The sequence below is a fragment of the Andrographis paniculata genome, unplaced genomic scaffold (genome assembly GCF_009805555.1).
Source record: "Andrographis paniculata isolate CXL003 unplaced genomic scaffold, ASM980555v1 Contig77END, whole genome shotgun sequence".
Taxonomy (NCBI): domain Eukaryota; kingdom Viridiplantae; phylum Streptophyta; class Magnoliopsida; order Lamiales; family Acanthaceae; genus Andrographis; species Andrographis paniculata.
Window position 1 is genome coordinate 3,663,504 of NW_026137614.1, and position 19,595 is coordinate 3,683,098.

General features: G+C 32.1%; 2 protein-coding genes across 2 annotated transcripts; one reads left to right on the top strand and one right to left on the bottom strand.

Annotated features, from left to right (window-relative positions):
- Window positions 1-2,277: 2,277 nt before the first annotated feature.
- On the bottom strand, window positions 2,278-5,110 carry LOC127239248 (proteasome subunit beta type-1). Its single transcript, XM_051257318.1, has 7 exons — window positions 4,943-5,110; window positions 4,745-4,852; window positions 3,838-3,919; window positions 3,515-3,644; window positions 3,270-3,412; window positions 3,111-3,197; window positions 2,278-2,592 (listed from the first exon to the last, which is right to left on the bottom strand). Exons 1-7 carry the CDS (start codon window positions 4,987-4,989, stop codon window positions 2,518-2,520), a joined length of 672 nt encoding a protein of 223 aa, XP_051113275.1. The 5' UTR covers window positions 4,990-5,110; the 3' UTR covers window positions 2,278-2,517.
- A 4,443-nt stretch (window positions 5,111-9,553) lies between these two features.
- LOC127239249 (uncharacterized) lies at window positions 9,554-19,150 on the top strand. The gene is made up of 7 exons (XM_051257319.1): window positions 9,554-9,651; window positions 9,828-9,881; window positions 16,500-16,555; window positions 17,109-17,201; window positions 17,841-17,963; window positions 18,539-18,757; window positions 18,855-19,150. Exons 3-7 carry the CDS (start codon window positions 16,511-16,513, stop codon window positions 18,954-18,956), a joined length of 582 nt encoding a protein of 193 aa, XP_051113276.1. The 5' UTR covers window positions 9,554-9,651; window positions 9,828-9,881; window positions 16,500-16,510; the 3' UTR covers window positions 18,957-19,150.
- Window positions 19,151-19,595: the final 445 nt, after the last annotated feature.

Below are 19,595 nucleotides of genomic sequence, written 5' to 3' on the forward strand. Positions count from 1 at the left end.
TCGGTTCGGTTAAGGCTTGTTTGTTAATTGTTATTTCCATTAATTTGAGTCCGCCATTTTGTATTTGCCCGTTGCTTAATCGACCTCCATCTAAGCTTGTGTTGTTTTGCATTTCTATTTTCGATTTTTTGTTTCGTTTAATTATATAAATTTCAAAAATCAAAATTAGTCTGAGAGTTTGTTCTTTTGAATGATTTTTCCAAAATTTCAAATATTTAAAAAAAAATAAAAATCATATTTTATTGGCTCATGAATGTACGAAAGGAGTTTTGATATTTTTCTTTTTTACTTTGACTTTACTATGAAATAAATATATGTGTAATAATATAGGAGTAAATTAAATAAAAATTAAATATATTTGGACATTAATATATAATTATTTTGGTTAAAATATGAAAAAAAAAATATTTTAAGTGGAACCCACAATAAAAATATTACTTCAGATTGGGAGAAAAATATATTATATAATAATTATTTTTACATTTATAATATCATATTAATATTTATTTATATCATATCATATAAATATTTAAATTATATTTTCACTATTTAAATCGCAAAACAAGCTCCCTCAATGATAACAAAATTACGGTAAAGAAAAAAAGACATCCATTCTATCTATCAAAGATAGAACGGTTAAACTAACCTAGTCGTTCGTGAACTCGGATCAATTAGGCTCAATTCGACTCGGTTAAAGCTTGTTCGCGAACGTTAACGAGCCGAGTCGAACAACATAAACAGGCTCGTTTGGTTAGGCTTTGTTCACGACAGTTCGTTAAAATATAGTACTATATTTATTATAAATATTATATATACATATAAAATTATAATTTATAAATAAATAAAATATCAATTTAAAATAAATAAAATAAAATAATTTTAAATTTTCTTTTTAATTTATATATAAATTAAAAAAAAGTGAGACAAACGAGCTTGAACGAGCTTAATCGAGCATAAACGAACCGAATACGAACACGAGCTCAAACAATAAAAATTCTTAACGAGCCAAGCCCGGAACATTACGAACAAACTCGAAAGCTTAACGAACGAACACAAACCTTGCTCGCAAACGTTAACAAACCAACACGAACACTCAAAATTCGATTCGACTCAAGCTCTAATCAAAGATGAATGTAAGGAAGAAGCAAATGAAGAAAAAGAAATGCAGTAAGAGATTGGGCTAAATGTATTTTCTTTTGTACACTAGTTTTGTTAATTTGACATAGTTTCCAATAAAATACATTATTTTTTTCACAAAATATTATATCAAAATATTATTTAAATAAAAATTCCGATAATACTTTATTTCAAATCAATTTTAAACTACAAAAGAACACAAATGTATTTAAACAAAAACTCAAATAATATTTTATTTCAAATTAATTTTAAACCAAAAAAAACACAAGTGGTGGAGCTTCTGTACAGTAGATTGTTTATGTAACTCAATTCACTGAGAGTGAAATATACAAAATTTTGATTTAAATTTGATATTAAAATCAGGCTAAGCGACAGAACAATATTTACTTAATTCTTATATTCTACTATTGTATCCTAAACTTCAATAGATGGATTAAAAGTTTAAATCTTACTTCGATGATAAACACAAATAAAATTACAAAGAATCACAGGTGTGTTCGTTTTGTAAAATTACCCTACATTTTCTTCAAAAAAATTAATATAGTACACACATTAATTATTTTTATATTCCTTACCTAATTTTTTATATATCATATAAAAGAAAAAAAAAAAACCCCTGCAAACTATTTCACAAAACAAACACACACTACATATTCCAGGTCGAAGGAAATTATTATCACAAGGCATTATGGTCGTTTTATCACCAGGGCTTTGTGGAAGAACAAACAAAGAAATGCAAAACCAAATTAAGTCTACTAATTATTTTCATCGCTATAGTAGGAAAACATCATATTCCATATTTTTATTTTCTGTACTGAATAATAAGTAAATCAAGATACCATTACACAAAAATAGAGTCGTAAGCCAATGCAATACTTTACCCAGAGAGCACCCAAAGAGTAGCTGTTGCGGGTTCTCACATTATCAAAAACAAAAAAAAAAAAGAGTCGTAAGCCAATGCAATACTTTTAACTAAACTAGTTAGGATTCTTTTCCATCCTGAATACTATACAGAACATATAATAATCGAAACTGTCAGCTAAATCCAACAAATAACAATCACAACGATTATCAATCTACCTAGTTTATAATTTTCAAGAGGAAAAAATGGAGGACAAACGATAAACTGCAGGTTAAAAATGAAGGTTCATAAGAGCGATTCATTAAAATTGTAACAGCACGCCATTGTCAACAAGTAATTCATAGATATACTAAGATTCAAGCATAAGCAGCGACCTGTTGCAAATAAACAAAAAGGCCACACCTGCAATTCCCTGAGAAGATGAGGAATTTTGTGAATTACAGCAGACCTGAATATGCTGTCTTATCTCCCGTTTCAAGAAAAGTTGGGGTGAAATAAAACACTAAAGTTACGGGAGCTCAATCTTTCCTGAGTTCTACATACTCGCGCCGTATTCCACCAGAGTTCAGTACGACGATCTCCAGCTTGTCTCCCTGTAAACACAAGCCACCCAAGTACGTAAGAATCAGAAAAGGTAGTCGTTCTAAAGGGAGTTTCTTGAACATACTAACAACGATAGTTTTAGAAATGACATACCTAAATATCTGTAAATAAAAAAGTACATAAGTCTGCATAACAACACTCATTTAAACTTCGGCATACTTAGGACTGATGGTATTAGATTTGGAAGACAATTTATTAGTATTATATTGACAATTTGAAAACTCATCAATACCAAGTAAGTTTTGGGTGGATATATTTCAACACTTTTGGTTTTATACATTAGTATATAATGTTATATAAGAAAATAAACACAATGATAGTAACTCAGTGCAACATTAGGTTATAGAGTAATGCGTTAAACTCAAATAAACGTAACAATTGGCTAAATTTTCCGCAATAAGAAAGAGTATAAAACTTGGAAAATAGCCTAAGCTTCTTGTACTATGTAAGTAGAAGATGTCAGAGCAATTTTCTGCACTAAGGGATAGACAAGAACGAGAAAACCTACAGTGTATATGTCTCTTTCTGTAGCTGATGCAAAACAAGTTTTCACCAAGTCAATAGCTTCCAACTCCGAGAGTGGAGTCACTGCATCCTGCATAAATAACTTATTATCTAGATATACTGTCGATAGACTATAGGCTCAAAAAATGGCTAAATCCTAAACCTTTGCAGGTAATAAGAGAGGACTGGGAGACTTCAGTTGGTTGTCCAAAAAGGGAGTGATGAGTGTAGCACCAGAGCCTTGGGAGCTGTATCCGACCCTTTCATAAGATCCCACAGCATCATAAGTGAAGACACAGCCCTTACCTTTAGCACAGAAAAGAAAGGTAAAGATTTAAAAAGACAAAATAAAAATAAGTTGCTGAATGTTGAGTAATAATGAGTAGTGGATCGAAAGCAGCAATTTACCCTCACTGTCAAGGCCACCCAATACATTGAACGCATAATATGGGAAGAAGCGTTTGTAGTACAATGTGTTAGATAGCAATTGAGCCATTCCAGGACAGCTCATCTGTTTGTTATGTTGGTGCTGATATATCTAGAAATAAAAAACAAGTGTCGAACTTTCACACAATAGTTCAGTCAAACACTATAAGTACTCAGTGAACAAATGGAATTATAATGCCCTATATATGTTGATGGATAGGAAAATTGATTTAATGGTAACGTGTATCAACCAATGGTGGAAGACAACATTCAAGAGAGGTAGCAGCAATGTTTAAATAACTCACCAAGTGTCTTGCAGCCAAGACCTTCTGCAGAGCTCTCACATCAGCCTGAAATCCTGAAGAGGCCATCAGAGCCTTACCAGCTCTACATAGACCAACAGACGACTCATAACAAATTCACAATAGAAAAATGAGCTAATGTAGAGAAACTCGAATGCACATCAAATAGACATAACAAGAAAATGAGCAAACAACAAAAAAAAAAGTAAAGAAAGAAAGAAAGAAAAATCCCTGTTTAGCTAACATAATAAAACAGGACAAAGACGAAAAGTGCTAAAAACAAATCAAAGGATGTTATGAGAAAAAAGACAACTTTCCTATGCAGACAACATAAACATATACAACTTCTGGAGAACGTTGAATTAGGAAAAACAGATCTTTCTGCCCATAAACTCCTGCAAGAAACTTCTCACCCTTTTCGATTGTTGTTAGTTTCTTAAAAGATAACAGCACCATATTGTATCTCAACAACATCATACATATAAAAGAAAAAAATATTGCAACACCAAACTGAAAATTAGAAAATAACTCACACAAGTGAATATTTTCAAAGATTTGAACATACAATTCAGTTTCATTTTCATTTTCTAGTTTAAACCTCTCGAGGGAGGAAGTCACATAAAAACTTTCACAATATATTCCCCTAAACTTTAAACTTGTGTTGGATATTCCACCTTCACGCCTAATGTAAACTGAAATTAAACTTTCTTTAAGTAAACAATCATCATCAGCCATGATTGAAATCTCTCTCAATAAACTTTAAAAACACGTTTAACAAAATGCAATTCGTTTATTTTTTTATTTTAATTTTTTTTTTTTAAGGCAATTCGCTACTGAACCCTAGACAAAAAATTAGCCAAATACAAAAAATAAACAAAAAAAAAAGCGAGAAGAGGAAACTTATATTTACAGCTGAGTAATTTTGGAGTAATCGCGAGTAAGAATATTGTAGCCAGTGGACATCCGAGTATCGGCCGCAATCACACAGTAATCAGCTCCAGCGATCGCGACGACCGTTCTGCAACAAATACCAGCACATATAGATATAATATCAGCATTCAAAGTAGGAAAAAAGCTTTCGCTGGGTTAAATTAGGGTGCGCACCCACCCCCCATTGTTGTCGTACGGAGACCAATTTGCCTGCTGCTTAGCCATGGAGATTTCGAATAAAAAGAAACAACCGCCGCTGAATTCCAAAGAGAAACCAATTTGATTAGGAAGAAGATCGAATCGCGACGAGGCTGTTTTGTTCTGGGCTGGCTTTTCTTCCAAGAAATGACTTTGACAGACAGGCAGACGCAATGGATCGGATTCGGGGCACCGACCCGATATAGACTATCACAAAATCAACAGATACCCAGATGACAAATATTTCACTTTTTAAAAAAAATATAATCAAATTTTTTATTACCCATGTTCTATTATATTATTATATTTACAATGTAATACTTTTTATTTATATCATGTTATATTTTTTTGAAAAAATCTTTTATATTGTAATTATATTTTAAATTTAAAATTCATATATTTTTTTTAATTTTTATTAAATTTATTAATTATTTTAATTTTAATTTATAATTATTTATATTATATTATAATTAATTTTATTAATACATATTTTTAATACTTTATCTATCATATACTTCCTAAATTTTAGTATCTACGATAATTATGACATGATATCTAAGATCATATGGAGTATTTAATTTATTTGATTTTAATAAAAATATTTTATTTAATACTCCATTCGATCATAATTGATTTATTTTATTAACACGATATTTATGATAAAGATATTTAATTTGTTAATAACCTTAAGCTATAATATTTTTTTATTTTTTATGCAATTAATTATATTAATAATTTTAAAATAAATTTAGTATATATGATTAAAAAATTAGAATATGTATTTAAATATTTTCAAAATTATTTCAAAATAAATAAAAAAATATGCAATATGAATACAATTTTGTAAAGAATAAAATTTTCTATGATACAAGTAAATGAAATAAAAGATATGTTAATTTATTTATAATTAACATAAACTAATTTTATAAAAGATATAGAATTTAAATATAATTTTATAAAAGTCCTATATAATTTATGATATTATATGTTTGATAGTTAATTAAATTGATTTATATTTGTTAAATATATTTTAATTTAGTAAGTTTTATACAAAATAGAAATACGTCAATTGTTATGTGATAAACAAAAATAAAAAAAAATGTGTCAATTAAGATACGACGGAGGAATATTATTAAAATTTAAAGTTAAATACAAAAATTAAATATAAACACAAGTTATACACATTTTGTTTCTAGACGGTGTTTCAAATCATTTTTTTTTTAAAGAACAAAAGAATAAAAGAAAAAAAAAAGTAAGTTTTGATTTTTGGATTTAGGTTTTCTATACTAAAAAAATGAGAGTGTACCCAAAATGTGACATGATGTGAGATATGTGTGATACCCAGAGTTGGGCCGGTGGTAGGCCAACTTTCGTGTATAGATGAGTTAAGGCTAGACCATCTATGATTGAATGAAAATTAAATGGATTAAGTAGACTACTTATGTCAATAATATGCAGATTCTTTTTTGGAACCCCCATTGAAATGACTTGTGTTGATACGTGGGGCTAGCCTAATCCTTGCGATCCTGGGTGTTACAATACATAAATTAGTAGATATAAGAACCTAACGCAAAGACTTGACAGAAATTGCGCGAATAATATCTAGGTTTAGACGGTGTTTGCATACTACATTTCTATTTTGTTGGGACGTATAAGAGCAGAAACGTTGGGCCTAAAAGACTTCTATTATATATAACTTAATTTTACTAGAAGATGCATGACCAAGACAAATATGTCAGTGAATGCTAGAATGATCGGAGGTGAGAGCTGCAAAGTGGGGATAATAGTGAGAGGTACGAAGAAACTCTAGCTTAAATATTCGCCCCATCTTGCGGCTTGTCCTGAGAATTTGACCTATCCGTGAATTCTAAACATATACACCATAAAAGAATAATCTAACATTAAAATCTTATTCAACTAATTGACCAATAAATATAAGATTTAATGTTAAATTAGGGATGTAGTATGTGTCAAAAAGGTATAACGAAGCGGAAGACGCAACCGGTGTGACTAATATGCATGAAAGTACCATTGGTTGTACGGATAGATGGTAATAGGAAAACAAGAGATATAGAAAACAAATTATAAGGATTTGAGATCATGTGGTTACAATAACCAAAATTGAAATACCAATAATATGTAGCTCGGTTGACGGACAAAACATAATTTGAATAGATAACATGTTTAATGATGACTTTTAAGTCCTTGAGGGTGTAAAACGAGTACTGAGGCTCACCACCACTAGCAACAACTATGACTAAGGAAGTAGCAGTTGAAGAAAACCCGCCAGTCTCCTGATGTCTTGAAATAGAACCACGTGAGTGTCTAGAAGTATAATCACTTGAACATTGAGATTTAGTAGGACAATTGGAGAAACATAGCCCTGTAAGTAGGGCCGGCAAACAAATCAGGTCAGATCAGGTTCATGTTTGTAAGCTATAAACGGGTTATAAAATATTTGACCTAAACATGACCTATTTAAATTGAATGACTTGATATTTGCAACTTTAAATTGACTTTTTATTAATCGGGTCAACTTGAATCTACTATGTATAACCTGAACTTTTTAAATTTTAATTTATAATCACAATTTTTACTAGCAAAATTTTCAAATGCATAATAGATACTTTTGAGTGGGACGGACGAAAATAGTAAAATTGTTACTTTGAATTGGAACATATGAAGTATATTAAAGCAAAAACTATTTATTCATATCATAAAACCGATATTCAAGAGTCAAATTAATAAACACTACACAATAGTACACAACATATTGCACATTCTTGCATTTATTTGAACAAACTTTACATAATATTTGGCCTAATAGTCAGAATTTTTGAAAATTATTGCAATGCTACAAACATAGTCATATGGATACTAAGTTTAGATCCATAGATGAAGTCGTAACATTTATATTGTGCAACGTCTTTATCAAAGATTTGAAGATGAGTTAAGGTAAACAATAAAGATCCCTTTTATGATTTTGGCGTAGCGTTCACCTGTTATATCATATAATGTAACACTTATTTCATTCTTTATTTTACAGGTTATCAAACTTGTAGACATTGCATGTTTTGGGGGTAGCTATTTTATCGTATTTTTATTTGTTGTGACGGATATTAAAGATGCAGAAGCATAGGAACAAGGGTAAAACTTATTTAATTTTGTTATTTACATCCTTTCTAAACGAAATTGAAGTTATTTATTTATTTATTTTGGATTCTCTTGGTACAATTAACACATTCTACTTTTAGAAAATAGATTTTGAGCAATATAGTGTATGTAAATACTAGCATGGGTCATGGAACCATTTATATTGTGAAGATTGTCCATTTATCAGAGCAAGTTCGGGAACAAAAAATTTAGATAAATATGACTATTTCAATATTCTCATTACATCTTCACAAATCACAATTATAAGGTTAGATTATCCCGTTTCACCTAAAAACTCGAACTTTTAGGAAAACGTAGTCATTAATTATTTATCCCCAAACAGAAGTCTCCAATACGCCCCCTCAGGTGCAAGTGGAAGTATACAAAACTTGCACATGCATATGCCGCAAATGGGGGCGGCGGGACTCGAACTCGAGACCTAACCTAGCTAGTATATCATGTCGGATTCAGAATGACCGTCTCACCTAAAAGCTCAAACTTTTAGGGAAACGTAGTAATTAATTATTTATCTGCAAACGGGAGTCCCAATAGGTAACCTTTAAACCATATGTACAAAGATATTATTGATGATAGCGGGCTTCATATCATAATATCTTCCATTTGTTCCATAGATTTTAATGAAAAAATGTTAGGATCAATGAGGTTTATATCAAACACCCGATGAATAACCACTTGATCAAATGATAAATGTTACGCAAGTGGCACTACTTTACCATATTGAGTGTTTTTATTAAGATGCATATCTACGAGTTGTTGGAATGCTCTAGTGTCACCCCTTGTTGGAGATTTAAACAGACCGTTAAGTCTATCAATGCTTATGGTGGTGGCTTGATGTCGCGTGAATTCTTGCTTTTAGGAACTCAAATCGTTATAAACTCTTTTAATGCTTTACTTTGATTCAGAACTCAAATCGTAATAAGCTCTTTTCAATAGTTTAGTGTGGTGGTCATCGAGTTATATGAAGGTTTTCCATCCCTGTCCACCTATCTCCACCATCGGAATTCCTTTACAGTGATATGTTACTTTGTTTTGCTTGGAATTAATGTAGAATAGTTTTACGACTTTTCTTAGAAATAAAGTATTAGTACTCTTCTTTGTTCATTTGATTTATATGTAATTCCATGTTCACACTTGAGTTATTTAACATAAATATTCGGAAAAAAAATGGAAGAACTTATTCACATTGACTCTCAGTATCTATGTGTGTGTCGTATTATTAGTAGTACTATTACTTCTTTCACTAAGTTATGATATAACATTTATTTTTTTTCTTTATTCATTGTCTTTAATGAAATACAAAAATGTGTCTATACATTATGAAATAGCAATGATATGGTAAGGTAGTTAAATGGTCATACGTGATTTCAACAAAATGCAAAATGTAAAATTTATTTATGTAGAGTTGTCTCAAGAGCCCAAAATATATTTCGGCCCAACACAACCAAACCCTACCCCTTTATAAATCAACTTGGCTGCCTCTGCGCCGATTCAAACCGAGAAACCTAGATCTCAAAGGTAAGCATGTGTGGAGACGATAATCATTTCAATTTCTTCTTCTAGCTGTTTCAATTTCTTCTTCTAGCGTGAGAAGAAATTTTGTTGGTATTCATTTGGCGTGCGTTCAAGACATCGAGACTATTTTTTTTTTTTTTGAGAATATTTATAGATTTTTTGTTTGTGGCAATTTGAAGGTGGTAGAGTGAAACAGTTGTTGTGGTGGAGCCCGAACAAACGAAGGACTTACGGTGAATTTGGTTTATCTATCTTTCATATTTTAAATATTAAGAGCTAAATTGAATTCATACGAGATCCTTTGCATAATTTATATCATCTTATTATTTTAAGGTGTCGACATTTTAGTTACATATTTTTTAACTTCGGCTATAGAATAATGAGATTCCTCAATACACACTACCATCTGTTAAGAAAAAAAAAAAAACCACTGATTATAATTATTGTTTTCTTTTGTCATCAAACACAAAGGAAAACAATAATTTGCTTCAAATTATATTCTTTTCAGATAGTCAGAGTGTGTTTGGTACAAATAAATGAGATTAGAGAAATGAAAAGTCTCATTTCGTTTGTCTGGTTGAGCAAGAGAATTGACCGTTGAGAAATAAATCATTTCTTATTCTCTTATTTCATTTCTCTGTCACAAACAGAAAATGCAGAGAATTGAATATTGATGCAGTATATTTAATTATTTTAATATTTTTTAAAATTATATTATTTCGATTTTACAAAATATTATATTTAATTTATATTTTAAATATTTAATTCTTACGATTTTTTAAAAATTACACTAAAATTTAATCTTACAAATATTGTAACTAATTTATTATCTAAACAAAAAAAAAAAGGTGACAAAAAATACTTCTCATAGATTCTCAATTGTTAAAACTTCTCTTGATAGCTGCATCTTTTTACATTTTTCAACTGAATTATTTGTTTTACCAAAGTAAAGAATTAATTCTCATTCTATGTCAAATCTTTTTTCTCTTTGCAATTTCATTCTCTAGTCTCATTTTTTTACAATTTCATTCTCTATACCAAACGTCCCTTACTATAAATTACTCAAACACCCGTTACCCCATTTTCTAGAACACTTTGACAAATGAGAAGTAATTAAGAATCTAAAAGAAAATTGACAAAAAAAAAAAAAAGAAAAAGAGTATTTGATTCTTATTTAATTTGTCAATGTGAAAATTTTCAATTGTCACAACATTTTGCAATAGGCACAACATATGTAGTTTTCATTGCCCATAATTGTTGATAAAAGAAGAATATGTTGTCATTCATTGTAAATTGAATTTAAACAAACAGTCGCACACAAAAGAAATACATCGGTAGCCAATGAATGGTGCGGATATGTGCACTAAAAGTCTTTCAAGAGACAAGTTCGAGTTCTGCATGATGGCTGCAGGGTTGGTTGCCTCCTCCACATAGTCAGAAGTGGGAGAATTGTTAGGTTTGGGTTCCTTCTATATGTAAGAAGTCCAACAATTTAAGTTAGCCAAAAAAGAATTAAGAGCTCACTTTTGTCAATTGTTGCCCTAGCCATCATAGTTGGGAGAGGGGTCAATTAGGCGTAGGATTTGAGAGAGACAATCGTTATCCACGCACGCGAGAGAATCGGTAAGCAAAAGAGAGTTTGTTCAACTCGGTTCCGATCAACGGTCTCGTCATCTTCGGATGTTCTTTTTGGTATCGTTGATTTCTCACTATTTGTTGGGATTCGATTTTGAATCTTATTGGTTGGGGATTGGAATGAGTTGTTAGTAGTTGGGAGATCTCTTGTGATTGGGGTTCGATTCTTGTAATTGGGTGTGGAGTTTGATAGCCCTTCTGGTTGTGGTTATCTTTGATTGTACGAACTTTTTGATATAGTGGATTTTGCCTTGGGTTGGGTGATAGACCTCGTGGTTTTTATCCTTTACTTTGAAGGAGTTTTCCACGTTAAAAGTTTTGGTGTCTCATCTTATTATTTCCGTTGTTTATTGGTGGTTATCATTATCGTACTTTGGCACAAAGGAGAATAGATTGAAGAGAAAGGTTTTGGGAACAGTTTGAACACCCTGCTTAGGCGTGACCACGCTTAAGGAATACATCGAATCTGATTTTTGTTTCCATTTGGTCTTCTTCCGGTATTCTCCCAACATAAAGTGGTATCAGAGCAAGGTTGTTTGGGAGTGTTATTTACTATTGAAAGATGGATGTGAACTTGGGAAGAATGGTTTGCTTAGATGGAACAAACTATCATGTTTGGAAAATGGAAGATAATTGATCTTCTATATGTGAAGAAGTTACACGGGCCAATGTTTTCTGCGGCAAAGCCTGATACTGAAACTAGTGATGCAGATTGAAAATTGGAGCATCGACAAGTACAAGGTTTCATAAGGCAATGGGTAGAAGACAATGTTTTGAATCACATTGTGAATGAGAACAATGCCAAAACATTAAGTTGTTTCTACTCAAGCAGGCTATGTGATTGAGTTATCATGAGAGCAAGTCCATTTCCGATCACATAAATGAGTTTCAAGGATGTTTTGATCATCTGTTAGGCATGGGAGTGAAGTTTGATTATGAGGTACTTGGTTTGTGGCTACTTAATACTATTCCAGATTCATTGGAAGGTTTTAGAGTCTCTTTGCCTAATTATGCGCCCGATGAGATAGTCACTTGGGAGTTTATCAAAAGTGTCATTTTGAATGAAGAGGTGAGGAGAAAGACTCTTGGCACTTCATCTTCTTATTCGGAGATCCTAGTTACGAATAATAGGGGGAGAAGTTGGAATATAGGCCGAGATCATGGGAATCGAGAAAAGAGTCGAAGAAGAAGTAAGTCGAAGCCAAAATACAGAGACCTTGAGTGTCATTATTGTGGCAAATGGGGATACATCAAAAGGTATTATTTCAAGTTGAAAAAAGAGCAGAAAGGCAAGGACAACAAGTATGAGCAGAAATATGATGATAGGAGCAATGACCGTGTGAATACGACAATGCCGGAGGATCTCGTCATTGTGTATGAGGAAGAGGGAATTCATCTTACCCAAAATGAGACTAGTTGGCTTATGGATGTTGGAGTTGCATTCCATGTGATTGCCAATAGGGATTTATTCACATCATATACTCTGGGAGACTTTGGAGTCTTGAAGATAGGAAATGATGGCTAGGCGAAAGTAGTAGACACAGGAACAGTGTGTCTGGATACTAGTAGTGGATACACACTAGTGCTGAAGGATGTGAGGCATGCTCCCGATGTTCGACTGAATCTAGTCTCCACTGGTAGGTTGGATGATGATGGATATTCTTGCCATTTCAGTGATGAAAAATGGAAGATTACCAAAGGTTCTATGATAATTGCTTAGGGTAAGAAAAAGTCCAATTTATATTGGTTTCATGCTATTATTTATGTGAATGGTATTAAAGCAGTTCAGAATGGAAGTTCTTCGAGCTTATGGCATAGGAGATTGAGTCACATTAGTGAGAAAAGACTCAATACTTTGGCGAGAAAGAATCTAATCCCTGGTGTTAGACGTGCTCAGCTTGATAAGTGTTCACATTGCCTTATGGGAAAGCAAAGACGGGTTTCCTTTGTCCATCACCCTCCTACGAGGAAAAGAGATATTCTTGAATTGATCCATTCAGATGTGTGCGGTCCTTTGAAGATAAAATCTTTCGGAGGTGCAGTTTATTTTGTTACCTTCATTGATGATCACTCAAGAAAATTATGTGTTCGAGTGTTGAAATCGAAGGATCACGTTCTTGATGCTTTTGTTGAGTTTCATGTTTTTTGTTTAGAGAAAAATAGGTAAGAAATTGAAGTACATCAGGACCGATAATGAAGGTGAATATCGTGGACCGTTTGATGCTTATTGTCAAAAGCAATGTATTCGACATCAGAAGACGGCTCCTAAAACTCCGCAACTAAATGGCTTGGCATAAAAGATGAATAGAACATTGATAGAGAGAGTCAGATGTGTGCGACGAATGCTAAATTGCCTCAACATTTTTGGGGTGAGGCTTTATATTTAGTTGCTCGCATTATTAATCTGATTCCTACAGTGGCTTTGCAGACAGATGTACTTGAGAGAGTTTGGTATGGAAAAAGAGTATTTTATGATCACATCAGAATTTTCAGATACAAGTGTTTTGTTCATCTGCCTAAGGATGAGGATCCAAGTTGGATGCTAAGACTCGACAGTGCATTTTTATTGGTTATGGTGATGATGAATTTGGCTATAGGTGTTACGATCCTATTGAGAAAAAACTTGTCAGAAGCCGTGATGTTGTATTCATGGAGGATCAAACGATTGAGGACATTGAGACAAACCATAAGTCAAATGTTCAAAATAAAGACTTGATTTATTTGGATCGAGTTCTTACACCAAAATTGGGTGGTGATGAAAATCAGTTTGTCGGCGATGATGCTATTGATGGTGTTGATGTTTGTCCGGATTACTCTGAGAATTTGATGGATATGCCAGAATCTTCATTGAGAAGGTCTACCCGGGATAGACAACTCTCCACTAGGTATTCATCTACGGAGTATGTGCTCTTGACCGAGAATGGAGAGCCTGAGGATTATGAAGAAGTCGTTCAGAGTCCTGAAAAAGAAAAATGGATTGTTGCTATGAAAGATGAAATGCAATCCCTATATGCTGATGACACGTATGAGTTGGTTGAGCTTCCAAGTGATAGAAGGACCTTGAAAAATAGGTGGATCTATAAGGTGAAGCATGAAGAACGCTCATCCTCTCATCGATACAAAGTCAGACTTGTTGTGAAGGGCTTTAGTCAGAAATATGGTGTTGGTTTTGAAAAGATTTTTTCACCGGTTTTCAAGATGAATTCTATTCGTGTTATATTGGGTCTGGCTGCTTGTCTTGACTTAGAAGTGGAGCAAATGGATGTCAAGACGGTTTTTCTTCACGGTAACCTAGAAGAAGAAATTTATATGGAGCAACCTAGAGATTTTGTGGTGAAATGGAAGGAGAACCATGTATGTTGATTGAAAAAGAGTTTGTATGGGCTTAAACAGGCCCCGAGGCAGTGGTACAAGAAATTCGAATCTGTTATGATTCAACAAGAGTACAAGAAAACTGATGCCGACCCTTGTGTCTTCGTGCAGTGGTTCTCAGGTACTGATGTTATCATCTTACTTATTTATGTAGATTATATGCTCACAGTAGGCTCTTCAACCTCGAAAATAAATATTTTGAAGAAATAGTTGAGCAAGCATTTTGCCATAAAGGATTTGTGGCCAGCTAGAAGTGTTCTTGGGATGTATATTTCTCGGAATAGGGAAGAGAAAAAGTTATGGTTATCCCAAGAAAAATATATCAAAAAAGTGTTGCAGCGTTCAACATGGACAAGGCCAAAGCTACTTCTACCCTGCTTGCTGCTTCGTTTAAATTGAGTGTGAAGCAGTGTCCTTCTACTTAGAAAGATTAGGAAGATATGCAACGGATTCCTTATGCCTCAGCAGTTCGAAGTTTGATGTACGCCATGGTGGTGTGTACTCGGCCGGACATAGCTCACGCAGTTGGTGCTGTCAGTCGATTCATGTCGAATCCTGGCAAAGAGCATTGGAGTGCATTGAAGTGGATTCTGAAATATCTTCGGGGAACTTCAAGTATGAGGTTGTGCTTTGGTACTGATAAACGGGAGCTTGTTGGTTATACAGATTCTGATATGGCCGAAGATCTTGATAATAGAAGTCTACTTCTGGATACTTGATAACTAATACAGGGGGAGCTATTTCATGGCAGTCCCAATTGCAGAAATGTGTTGCATTCTCTTCCACCGAGGCGGAGTTTATTGCTGCTACCGAAGCTTACAATGAGTTATTATGGTTGAAGACGTTTGTGAGTGAAATCGGTTTCGCTCAACAAAAGTACATTTTGTATTGCGACAATCAAAGTGTGATTCATCTTAGCAAAAATCCGACATTTCATGAGAGATCGAAACATATTGATACAAGATATCAATGGATTCGAGAGATTTTGGATTCTAAGTTGATTGAAGTTGATAAAATCCACACAGATGAAAATGGTGCGGATATATGCACTAAAAAAGTCTTCCAAGAGACAAGTTCGAATTCTGCATGATGGCTGCAGGGTTGGTTGCCTCCTCCACATAGTTAGAATTAGGAGAATTGTTGGGTTTTGGTTCCTTCTATGTGTAGGAAGCCCAACAATTCAAGTTAGCCCAAAAAAAATTAAGAGTCCATTTTTGCCAATTGTTGCCATAACCGTCATAGTTTGGAGAGGGGTCAATTGGGCGCAGAGTTTGAGAGAGACAATCGTTATCCACGCACGCGAGAGAATTGGCAAGTAAGAGAAAGTTTCTTCAACTCGGTTCCGATCAACGGTCTCGTCATCTTCGGATGTTCCTTTTAGTATCGTTGATTTCTCACTGTTTGTTTGGATTCGATTTTAAATCTTATTGGTTGGGGATTAGAATGGATTGTTAGTAGTTGGGAGATCTCTTGTGATTGGGGTTCGATTCTTGTAATTGGGTGTGGAATTTGATAGCCCTTTTGGTTGTGATTATCTTTGATTGTACGAACTTTTTGATATAGTGGATTTATCCTTCACTTTGAAGGAGTTTTCCACGTTAAAAGTTTTGGTGTCTCATCTTATTATTTCCTTTGTTTATTGGTGGTTATCATTATCGTACTTTGGCACAAAAGAGAATTGATTGAAGAGAAAGGTTTTAGTGGAACAATTTGAACACCCTGCTTAGGCGTGAACACACTTAAGGAATACATCGAATCTGACTTTTGTTTCCATTTGGTCTTTTTCCGGTATTTTCCCAACATGATGAATATGTAATAATGTAGATGATCTTGTTTCATTGTAGAAACAACAACAATGGGCTCGCCTCGATCTCCAGCTTTCTCATCGGCAAATTCTTGGGTTTGTCATCTTCTATCTTTCTTTGGTTGATTGTTTTCAATATTTATGTCAAATATATTATTTTCCTTCCATTTGTCTTTTACGTCATTATATTTAATATTAAAAATATCATTATATTTGTATAATTTACTCAACAATGTCATTGTATTTGTATTATAAGAGACTAATAGAGGTGTTTTTGTCTTTCTCTCTTAATTTGTACTACGTATTGATATAATAATTTATATTCAAATATTATTACGCAAAAAGCTAATGATACTCTTCTTTTGGGACGGAGGTAGTATATTATAATATTTTTATTGAATCTAATGTTCTTTCATTATAGTTTTCTAAATTTTTATTATACAAATATATTGGTATGGAATTTAAATTGAATCATTTACATATTTTTTTTTTATTTTTCGTTTGGTAAAACTTTAAACACAAATCATGTTGATTTGAAATTTGGGTGAACAATTATCCGTTTTACCTATAAATATTTGAAAAATGAGAAGTTGTGTACTTATCAAAATTTCCTATGAATAACTATGTAAATTTCGATGTATTGTGAAAGACCGAAGACAATATGCCATCGGGAGATTCTGCTACCTATCTCAATGATTGGCCATATACGAGTTTGTTCCCCACGCAAGTAATTGAACCTTTGGTATGTAATTTTTATCCTTATTACGAGCAACTAAATTTATCTAACTATATTCTCTCTATTATTTTCCATTAATTTCTCTAAAAAATATTCATGTTTAATGTTGAAACCAAAAATAACGAGTGCCCAACTTTCTATATTTATTCTAAACAAGAAAGGAAAATATAATAATAATAATAATAACAATAATAATAATAATAATAATAATAATAATAATAATAATAATAATAAATAAATAAATAAATAAATAAATAAATAACTAGGACACAATTTAACATATGATAGACATATGATGGTATAAGAATAGGTTAAAAGTTTTATTCTAAATTCCATCTTACATTTTAGTTACTTTAATCCAATGAAATATATTATATGAAATGCTTGGCATGTCTTAGGATATGTTCTTTTACTCAAAAGAACATATAAGCATAGATGTTGAATTTTCATTTTAGTATGATGTTTAAACATAGAATTTTTATTTTAGTATACTCCAAATTGTTATCATAGCCAATATGATCAGCTGGATAAAAGGATAAACAAAAATTTAGAGATAATATAATTTTTTTTTTTCTTTCATTAGATTCTCTTTCTTTACCAATGAAGTACCTAATGATTTATATCTGTCACATATTTATTTTGTAGGAGGTCCATGGTTCTTTTGATACAAACTCATCCTCGCCCGAAGTTGAAAAAACGTGGAGAATATTTTTTCGACTTTTCCAACGTACTGAACCTCTGAATTGCTATATACTAGAGATGACCGAGGTACATACTTCACTACATATAATATATACAAGTTAATATTATTATTATTATTATTAGGCAAAACATCATAAAATCCATCTGTGGTTTATAAAAATTGTACGAAAATCCCTATTATATTTAAAAATTGTGTCAATTTTCTTATAATTTCAAAAATTTTGCATTTAACCTTTTTTCCACCATTAGTTAATAGTGATAATGAAAAGGGGTGATTTTTGAAATCATAAAAAAGTCTGACATAAGTTTTAAACAATGTTCGTTTGTGGGTTTTAGATTTTGGGTTTGGATTTTTTAATAGTAAAAAGTTAAATTTGAATATTTGTTTGATGTGATATAAATAGAGGTTGATGTGATGTTTTAAATATAAAATAAATTCGTAGTATAATATAAAAAAAATAAAAGTAATTGTTTGATATGATATTTTTGGAGAAAAAAAAAATCTGAATAGTAAAAACATGCGGTAAAATTCACAAAAGAACACGACCAGAGGGTTCCGTGTAATTTTCATAAACCATGGGTGAATTATTTTATACTGTTCTAGCTTATTATTATTATATGTTCTAATAATGGTGCAATAGGTTGATAGCGGAAACATAACGAGATATGAATCAACGGTGCGTGAATTTGAAGTGAGTACTAGGATTCTCCCAGTGGATGAACATGTCGCAAAAATGCCAATGGTTCAGATTTTCAATCCCGTCCATCTTGAGAGAAGAAGCTACTTAACCATCAGCAAACGATTAGGGAACTGGATAGTCGAGCAGTACAAGTCAAATGATTCAGAATCCGGAGACAAGGTAATCAATTTATTGCGCTTTCTTACATGAAATTGAACATATTATAATGTGCATCATATTTGGCCTAATAGTCGATTTTGTGAAAATTCTGTTGTAGTGTTACAAGCATACTATTTTCGGGGAGACATTTTGTTCGATAGACGAAGTAATGACATTTATAATGTGCGATGTCTTTCCTGAAGATTTGAGGATGGGATAAGGTAAACCATAAAAGATCTCTTTCATGAATTTGGCCTTGCTTTGACTTGCTATAAAACTTGCATTGTTTTTTTTTTTTTTTTTCTCTTATTGCTTTACAATGTTGACATGATGACTATTAATGATGTTTAAGAATGTGAATGAGGGTAGAACTCATTTGATGTTGTTTTTTTCATCATCTTTGTTATATGAAATTTGAGGTTTTTATTTATTTATTTATTTTACAATGTTGGTAGGACGAGGGTATGTTTCTTTAGATGGGTTTGAAAAAAATTTAGTTTGGATTTGGTATTAAAATAATGTATGATAAGATGTTTTGTGAAAGAAAAAATATATATTTTTTCAGAGAACGCAGAATCTAAATAGTAAAAATCTAGAATTTTTGGACAAAAGAAACATACTATCTATAAGAATGGGAATGAGGGTAGAACTTATTTAAATGAAATTGGAGTTTTTTTTTTTATATATATATTTTTTGCATTATCTTGGTAAAATTAATTGATTGTACTTTTAAAAATTAGAGTTTGAGCAAATATAGCGTACGTAAACTACTGGGACAGGTCATCGAACCATTTATATATTATGGGTGTGTTTGTTCAGGGTTTGGATTTTAGTTTGAGAAAATTAAAAATTTTAAATT

Bases quoted from the DNA above. Each gene is read 5' to 3' on its own strand.
- LOC127239248 (XM_051257318.1), bottom strand. From the start codon at position 4,989: ATGGCTAAGCAGCAGGCAAATTGGTCTCCGTACGACAACAATGGGGG. The intron at 4,853-4,942 runs GTGGGTGCGCAC...TATTTGTTGCAG, and splicing joins CCGTACGACAACAATGGGGG to AACGGTCGTCGCGATCGCTG. The intron at 3,920-4,744 runs GTAAATATAAGT...TGGTCTATGTAG, and splicing joins TACTCCAAAATTACTCAGCT to AGCTGGTAAGGCTCTGATGG.
- LOC127239249 (XM_051257319.1), top strand. From the start codon at position 16,511: ATGGGCTCGCCTCGATCTCCAGCTTTCTCATCGGCAAATTCTTGG. The intron at 17,202-17,840 runs GTATGTAATTTT...TTTATTTTGTAG, and splicing joins CGCAAGTAATTGAACCTTTG to GAGGTCCATGGTTCTTTTGA. The intron at 17,964-18,538 runs GTACATACTTCA...ATGGTGCAATAG, and splicing joins ATATACTAGAGATGACCGAG to GTTGATAGCGGAAACATAAC.